Source organism: Pseudomyrmex gracilis, unplaced genomic scaffold (genome assembly GCF_002006095.1).
Source record: "Pseudomyrmex gracilis isolate BER0280 unplaced genomic scaffold, ASM200609v1 scaffold_77, whole genome shotgun sequence".
Classification (NCBI taxonomy): Eukaryota; Metazoa; Arthropoda; class Insecta; order Hymenoptera; family Formicidae; genus Pseudomyrmex; species Pseudomyrmex gracilis.
Window position 1 is genome coordinate 1 of NW_018020661.1, and position 8,712 is coordinate 8,712.

At 32.5% G+C, this 8,712-nt stretch overlaps 1 protein-coding gene across 1 annotated transcript; it reads left to right on the forward strand.

The window, feature by feature from the left end:
• The first annotated feature begins 559 nt into the window (after positions 1–559).
• Positions 560–5,414, forward strand: LOC109854977 (major facilitator superfamily domain-containing protein 8). The gene is made up of 10 exons (XM_020428683.1): positions 560–1,056; positions 1,577–1,672; positions 1,787–1,934; positions 2,104–2,347; positions 2,442–2,530; positions 2,737–2,956; positions 3,993–4,092; positions 4,323–4,457; positions 4,533–4,642; positions 4,806–5,414. Exons 2-10 carry the CDS (start codon positions 1,641–1,643, stop codon positions 5,312–5,314), a joined length of 1,587 nt encoding a protein of 528 aa, XP_020284272.1. The 5' UTR covers positions 560–1,056; positions 1,577–1,640; the 3' UTR covers positions 5,315–5,414.
• The last annotated feature ends 3,298 nt before the right edge of the window (positions 5,415–8,712 follow it).

Sequence of the window (8,712 nt, forward strand, 5' to 3'; positions counted from 1 at the left end):
ATCAGTTCCACGAGACCTGCGACTTGCGTTTAATGTAAAACGGCCTTTGAGTTCCACTTTTGTGGAAATACGGCTAAAACCAGCGGCTGAAACCGTCGTAAAAAATTACTATAGGATGGCCGCTCTCAGGTTTCTCTCTGTATCTACGATTAACTTACCGATCGATTGCGAGTCAATTGCGATTGGTCAATTTAGTCAATCGACCAATATGATTGGCGATTCCAACAAAATAATCGACCGATTAATTTAATCGGAGATGGTGAAAACGGGTCTTATACCTTCTTAAAGCTTAAGTCTTACGGCTTAAATTCTCATTGTAGACGACGCCTTAAGAGCCGTCTACAATGGAGAGTTGTAGGCCGTAATAGTAAGAAATTGATCAATCACAGGCAAAGTACAGAAGAATAATCGATTGTGATTTGTCAATTTCTTACTGTTACGGCCTACAACTCTCCATTGTAGACGACCCTTTAAAGCCTAGAGTTCTCTTCTAGGTTAAATGAGCCGGAGTGCAGCACAGGCTACACTTCCTGGGTGACGAGTTTAGAGAAAACACGGGACGAGGCAATCTTTTTCGAGCGTTCATCCAGACCACGGTTGCTTTCCAACTACGTACACAGTCGACACTGTGCAACACAGTGTCTATTAGTGTGAGAAAGAGCATATCAGTGGTCTCACTCACGCTAGTGGACACGGTGTTAGACAGTGTCGCCTGTGTACGTAGTTGGAAAGCACCCTTTATCTTTATCACTCTCACTAGATATGAAACAAAGATCAAATCACACACTTTGAACTCGGTCGGATGGGGAATCGAAACACAGCCGAGTCACTCCGTACCATCGTTCTCGTATTAAGTTAAATTGAATAACAAAGTTTCGATATTGGTTCAACAAACTGTTCATTGGACGTGACTAAAGAATATCCGAGCCATCTGATGAAAGAACAGACAAACAGAGACAAAGAAAAGAAAAGTTAGTCTTGTACAGTTTTGACGTAAGACAAGTTGCACCGAGTTAAACCGCCATACTTTATTCTAATGAAGCAAAACAGCGAAAGGTATTTATATTTATAAGATTGTGCGTACATAAAAATGAATGTCTGCATTTGTTGCGTGTAGCAATTAATAAGTAATTTATATGTGTATTTAAAAAAAATCGTTCAATGCAAATGAAAACAAATAAACTAAATTACGTTTATTTATATATATGCTCTTAGTATTTATCACTTATATTTATAAAACATATTGCAAAAGCATTTGAATATATTGCAACTTAAAAACAGACTATTACTGCGTATTAATAGATAAGTAATACATTATTTTGTTAATGGTTGAAACATAGGTATTTAATCTAGATTGACGTATATATGTATGTAGACGTTTTAGTATATTGATTTAGTTTTCATTGTTTTTAATTGATTTAAATTTTATGTTTTTATTTTATAATTTTTTTTTGTATATTTAATATATAAGTTCTATATAAGTCTGTATAAAAGAAAATAAATATTGTTATTTTATGTAAAAATATTTTGGTTCTATTTTATATACAAATTTATCTTGTATTTATTTTTATATTAGGATAGTTTTCCGTGTTATATGCTTTATATTGTGAAAGATTGGAATTTGTATAAAATACATTTCAATGGATCTATTAAGGAAACTGTTTCTTAGAGGGTAAGTGGTAGTATAATTTTTACCATTAATTCTTAGAAATATTACTGTTATATGAAATAGAAAAAATATATCAATATATTGTAAATATGTATTGAAGTATAAGGAATTTTTCAGGTCTACTGAACCTCACTTGGATGATTTAGAGACTGAACAGGAAACAAAAGAACGATGGAGAAGTGTTCGTGTAATTTATTTCACTATGTTTCTAATGTCTCTTGGCTTCAGTATTATACTTACTGGTGTTTGGCCATATTTAGACAAGGTATATGGAATAATACACAAACAAACTTATAGATAGATAATATGTACACCAGCAATCAAAAATTTGCGGTAAAAGGCATAAGTAAAACCTCTTTTGCTCTGAGATTTTCCTGCCTATTCTGCAAACTTCTGATCGTTAATGTACTTATATAATTGTATCTGTGTCTTAGTTGGACCCTACAGCGGGAAAAGAGTTTATGGGTTATGTAGTGGCAGCTAATCCATTGGGACAAATGCTGTTTTCCCCTTTGGTGGGTTGGTGGGGCAATAAAAGAGGATCCGTAAGATTACCGCTTTTAGTCACTTTAGCAGTGTTCACTCTTGCATCAGCAACTTATAGTATCCTTGAAGTGATACCTGGTAACAAAAAATCTTACATGATTGTTGCTAGATTCTTTGTTGGAGTTAGTGCTGGTTTGTAAAATATCTGCACGTTTTGAATATTAGATGTATGAATATATTTATATTTATATATGTACATATATCAATCACATTGTATTTCTTTTAGCTAATATTGCAGTAGCAAGATCTTATTTATCTGCAGCTACAAGACTTTCGGAACGTACACATGCAGTTTCCATGGTATCTCTTGCACAGGTACTTTTTGATGTAATTTAAGCTTTTGTGTGAAAAAATATAAAATAAAAAAAAATAAAAAAAAAACCTAAACAATGTTTTGTTATATTTTGAGTTTTTGTATTAATTTGGCACTTATTCTTATAATTATTACTTGTTTACTTTTATGCAAAATGTACTTTATATACATATTAAGTAACACTAATTTTAAATACTATATTTTTTAGGTACTGGGTTTTGTGGTAGGTCCTGGACTTCAGGCTGCTGTAACACCTTTTGGAGACCGCGGTGTGATGTTTATGGGACTTCCTATAAACATGTATACAGCGGCTAGTTGGATTAATGTTATAATGGGAATATTCAATTTTTGTTTGTTTTTTCCATGTAGCTTTAAAGAACACAAAATTGCTATAAAAGAAGCTATGCGTAATGAAGGCAAAGCTACAGGTAATATAAATTTATATTGTTATTAAAATTATTTTAAAATTTATAATTTCGTGTATTATACTACGGTAACACATAAAAAAATAGAGAAATTTATGCGGGACATATACGTATACGTATAGACTGAATGTAACACTTGACAATAATGTAAGCATCCGTACGACGTTAAATGCACCAACGTCGCGTCTTTGAACGCATATTGTTTGTTTCTTTTGGTATACACGGTGAATAAATATTTGCGCGCGAATGTTACCTTCTCGTCTACATAAAGCGATTTTTGGCGATCGTATGGTACATATACCAAAGTGTACCAAACTATAGTTCGAATGACTTCAAATTACACTTTGGTATATGTACCATACGATCGCCAAAAATCGCCTATAATAGCACGCGCAACGATGAGTTACTGAAACAAAAACAATGGTCACCGAGTATACCTCGTCAACTGTTCGTATCGACGTCGCTACTTCCGAACGTCGTACACGAAATTAGTCAAATCTATAAGCGTCACGAGCTCGTCGTTATCTCACAATTTCTAGTCTAAACCAATGAATGAGTATAAGGCCTTACGAGCCGTTCTCAAAGTGTTNAGCGAGAACTTATACATGTATATATATATATGTATACACATGTAACGAATTTACTTGTAAATTTTTACAAGTGAGTTTTTCGAATTGAAATCTCAATTCTTAAAATCATACGGGATGCTAGATTTGCATCTCACATATGAAAGACCCCGGATACCCCCCTAACTAATTATTAAAATGTTGCGAAAAAAACTCCTCGGCCAGGAGTCGAACCTGGAATCTCCGGCTTACCGTGCCATCGCCTTCCCTGTTAGGCCACCGAGGCACTTGGAGTTAGTCTCGCAATATTCTTATATATATCGAAGATGGTCTGATACTAGTCTAAAGTTCTAAGTCTATGATACGGGGTTACTTAAGTTTATTTATTTTAAGTTTTAGATATTATTTGTGTGTTCTTTTGATTATTTTATTATGAATCTTATATTGGATTGTATAATTTTATAAAATTGCAGAAAAAGAAACCTGGAAGGCTATAAAGCCTGATTATCTAGCATCGTGCACTTTAATTTGGGCGTTCTTTGTTTTGGTTTTCAATTTTGTGCTTCTTGAAACGTGAGTATATTTATGTTTTTTATTTCTTACTTAGAAACAACTTATGTACTTATATATACATTTATTTAGAGACCGCTAAGAAGTTTTCTTGTACAAAATACGCTTAATATATATATATATATTTATCGAAAATGAAAGAATAATTTAAAACATTTGCAAGAGTTGGTAGTAAAAAAAAATTTTGTTGTTTAATCCTATATAACAGAATTTCATTTTATCTTTTAATATAGACTCGGCACTTCTCTCACTATGGATCAATTTGCTTGGACTAAAAAGGAAGCATTGTATTACATGGGATTATTGATGAGCATTGGAGCTTTGATAGCTTGTATTACTTTTACCATGATTGAACCACTTTGTAAGAGGTATAATTATTATATACAGTATCCTTGGACTCTATGTCGTTGATTGTAATGTCATATTGCAATTTTCATGAATAGATTTGAGGAACGTAAAGTAATGCTATGGGGCGGATTCTTTTTTATGTTAATTGGACGAGTGCTGTGTATTCCAATGGGCTCCAGTCTTCCTAAACTAGCAGATTTTGGACGTGAGTTTCTTTATTTTTTACATATATCAACTATTTTACATTTTTACGCTTAAACATATGTAAGTATGTGTACTTTGTGTGTGTGTGTGTGTGTCGTGCGCGCGCGCAATATTGAAGACCGTTTACATCATATTTTTATCATGTTTGTTTCAATATGTTGTAGCGTACAACAATATCACGGTAGATGCCAATGGAACAGAAATCGTTGGCTGTCCAATTAGTCAAGACTGGTGTAGATACACTCCGCAAGTATTGATTACTCCGTTTATGATCGGTTATGGTTTTACAGCTGTGGGTTATCCTCTCGGAGTAACATTGATACAAACTATATTTAGTAAAATTCTCGGACCACGTCCGCAAGGTGTATGGATGGGTCTATTGACTGGTGCAGGTTGTGCATCTCGTGTTGTCGGTCCTGTGTTTGTTGGCCTCATTTATACTCGATACGGAACGTACCACACTTTTGGCATCACAGGTGCAACATTAATTATATCCATGATTTGGTTACAATCTGTAAATAAACGTTTGATTCCACCAGAGCTAAAGAAAAGCAGCGAAGTTTCGGATGTGGAAAGAAAACATATTGAAATCCCGTTAGTTCAGTTAGAATCTAATAATATTCAACCATTGCGCGAAGCTCAAAAGTTTAATGGAACATCGGATAAAGTATAATATAAGATGTGATAGACAAATCTATCGTTGCAAAAGAGAGAGAGAGCAAGATATAACTGCCACAGCAAATTATATATAAGCGTTAACATTGCGATAATAATACAAATTGATTTATATTTTTTATGAATATATACATGTTAATCGTTTTACTAAATATTTTTATACAATTATAATTTTACTAACACAATAACACACATTCGCAAAGAGAGAGAGAAAGCGGAAGAAATGATTACTTCATTTCTTACTAAAATTTTCAATATTATAATTATTACAATTTATATAATATTACAGTAAATAGTGTTAAAATACTTCAACTTTCATACAAGAATATAAGGCCGATACGAGTCATTTCCAGGATGTTCAGCAGGAACTTGAACGTGCATACATATATGTATACATCTATAACAAGTATTACTTGTAAATTTTTTACAAGTAAGTTTTTTGAATTGAAAATTCAATTCGTAAATTCATACGGGATGCGGGATTTGCATCTCACATATGAAAGACCCCGAATACCCCCCTAACTACTTTTTAAAATATTGCGAAAAAATTTATTTTATTTATATTTTATTTATTTTATTTATTTTATTTTTATTTTACTTCAACTTTGTCGAGTACGGTAAAAAGTTGTCACGAAGAACATCAAAGACAAAAATAATTACTTTTCCATAGTATTCATTCTCTGTTGTTTTGTTGAAAAAAAATTTACATATAATAAAATTATAAGTAATTAATTTATATGTTATGTATACATATTGTTAAAAGTACTTTGATTTGTTTATAAAAGTAAAATTATATAAATTGTAATATATCATTTTGTATGTGTGCGCGTGCACGCGTGCAAACTTTGATCAAAAGTTCCCAGAATAATGTACAGATTTAAAGAAAAGTTATAATAAGAACACAGTATATTATATTGTGTGGAATTAGATGTGTGCGCGTGTGTTAGTAAAACATTTTATATTCGATACATGATATGAACTGAACGTAATTGTGCAATCTACTGTTAGGCGCAGCAATTATTATGAGTTATCGTCTTTTTATTTAGATTTGTTTACGAATTGATGTGTAAAAAATCAACTTGAATTTGTGTGGTTCTTAGTGCAACTTGTTTCTAATTTAAGATATATTTAAATAATGGAATGTTATTCAATTTTTTTCTAATACGTATAATGAGTTGCAAATTTCTTGTTTGTTTGTCACAAGTGTGTACGTGCAACATAAATCAATGCAAAGATGTAAAAAAAAAGACAATTTGTGGTTTACTTTTTTTATAGTTTGAAGAGCAAAGACTGATCTAATTACCTACATTTTACAGATGTTACTTTTACATTTGTATACATACTGTAAATTATAAGATCTGTAAAATTTGTAGCTGATGCAAGGTATACGTATTGTTAAGGTATTAAATTTCCCATGAATTTATTACAAGACAATATAAGGAATTGTATGATTGCTATAAAATTGTTAAACGAAATAAAACAATTTACATATGTATTTGTTAAGTACAGAGCTCAAGATATATACATAAACTTATTATAAATTATACGTGTAGGTATTTTTTGTATAAAGAAAATTTGCTTCAATATGCTTTAATAATTGATATAAACTATATACAAATATATTTTGTACTTTTATAAAATTAGACACATAAAAGCACGATTATAATTGTTTCTTCAGTTTTTTTCTTCCAGGTTGTAAGTTCCTTTAGCTACTACCTCTACAAGTTTTCTTGGCATATATGACATTATGTCATTAACTTTTTATATCGCAAATCCTGATAAAATTAGAGCTTCTTTAGACAAAACGCGCGGTTAAGAGCGACGCGGCCAATCATTTTGCTGTTTTACTTTGGGAGAAAAAAAAATTCTAATTGACTACAGCGTTGTTCTTTGTCAACGTTGTTCTTTCATTCCGCTTTTTGGTACGAAAAAGAGACTTGAATCGTAAACTTTTCCATAACGCATAAGATATAAGAGAATCAACCAATCAGAGTCTTTCGAAATAAGAAGTAAAGATGGAAATCTCTGATTGATTGAGATCCTCTTACGTCTATTTGTAATATATACATTATGTAAAAATCCGTGTGCTTCGATCTTTATGGAAAACTAATTAATCGAATTAATTCCGTTCTCAAAATTTATGTTGTTAAAAATGAAACAATGTCAAATCAGTCAATCGATCAACGTGATTAATTAATTTTGCGAGACATTATCTGCGACTCGCATTTGCGTCTTACATAAATAAACTTTTAAAGGCCTTCTACAATAAGATATTAGTAATAAATCAGAAGTCAGAAGCAAGAAATTGATTAATCACAATTAATTATTCTTCTGTGATTTGTCTGTGATTGGTCAATTTCTTGCTTCTGACTTCTGATTTATTAAGAGCCGTCTACAATGGAGAGTTGTAGGCCGTAATAGTAAGAAATTGACCAATCACAGACAAAGTACAGAAGAATAATCGATTGTGATTTGTCAATTTCTTACTGTTACGGCCTACAACTCTCTATTGTAGACGACCCTTTAAGGTATCTTTTCTTACAGCAGCACCACAGACTTCTATAGTATACTAGACCGCTAGCTTCTTATGTACGGCTGGCTACAAAATCTATGTACTTAAGTCGTCATGAAGGGGGAAGATGGAGGTACTGAAGAATGCAAGATGGCCGTCATGTTTGACAGTTGATTGATTTGTAAGGTTTTTTTCTTTGTCTCCCTTATTTCGGCAGCCAAAAACACAACAATATTTTGGCATATTGGTTTTCGTTTTTTTTAATGTGTGCTTTATGCCGTCAACCGCCATATAACCTTCACTTTGTTGAACTGCTGAATTGCTATCTGCGCATGCATCGTCGCGCACGTACATAAGTATATAGGCAATGATTGGATGAACTCTCCTTATCGTCAAAATCAACCAATGAAACCCGCATTCCACAGTACCCCCATTGTACGTAGATTTTGTAGCCATTATCTACGCTGAGATCACGCGAGCTAACGGTCTAGTGTAGTATATAGAAATCTGTGGTCTATGGGTACATATACCAAAGTGTACCAAACTATAATTTGAAGTCACTCGAATTATAGTTTGGTACACTTTGGTATATGTACCATACGATCGGCAAAAATCGCCTTATTTGTTGTTGATGGAATTATATAGTTATTGTATAAGTTATAGTTATTGTATAATTATCAACAATAAAATTTTCCCGGTTTTGCTGCTTTTTTTGGTTTGAACTTCGCAGAGAATCATAGACATATAAGAAATAGACTGCGCGTCCCGTATCTTTTCTGTGCAGAAAGAATGGTCAAACTTCGGACGAGGATAGATGCTTTCACCCGAGTCTCTATCCTTGTTTAGTGACGCGGTGATTGGCGGACAAGAAAAGTAGTAGGAAT

What these genes read in the sequence shown, in the direction of transcription:
- LOC109854977 (XM_020428683.1), top strand. Translation starts at nt 1,641, where the DNA reads ATGGATCTATTAAGGAAACTGTTTCTTAGAGG. An exon ending in TTTGGCCATATTTAGACAAG is followed by an intron (nt 1,935 to 2,103) that starts GTATATGGAATA and finishes TCTGTGTCTTAG; the next exon opens with TTGGACCCTACAGCGGGAAA. An exon ending in CTTTGTTGGAGTTAGTGCTG is followed by an intron (nt 2,348 to 2,441) that starts GTTTGTAAAATA and finishes TATTTCTTTTAG; the next exon opens with CTAATATTGCAGTAGCAAGA.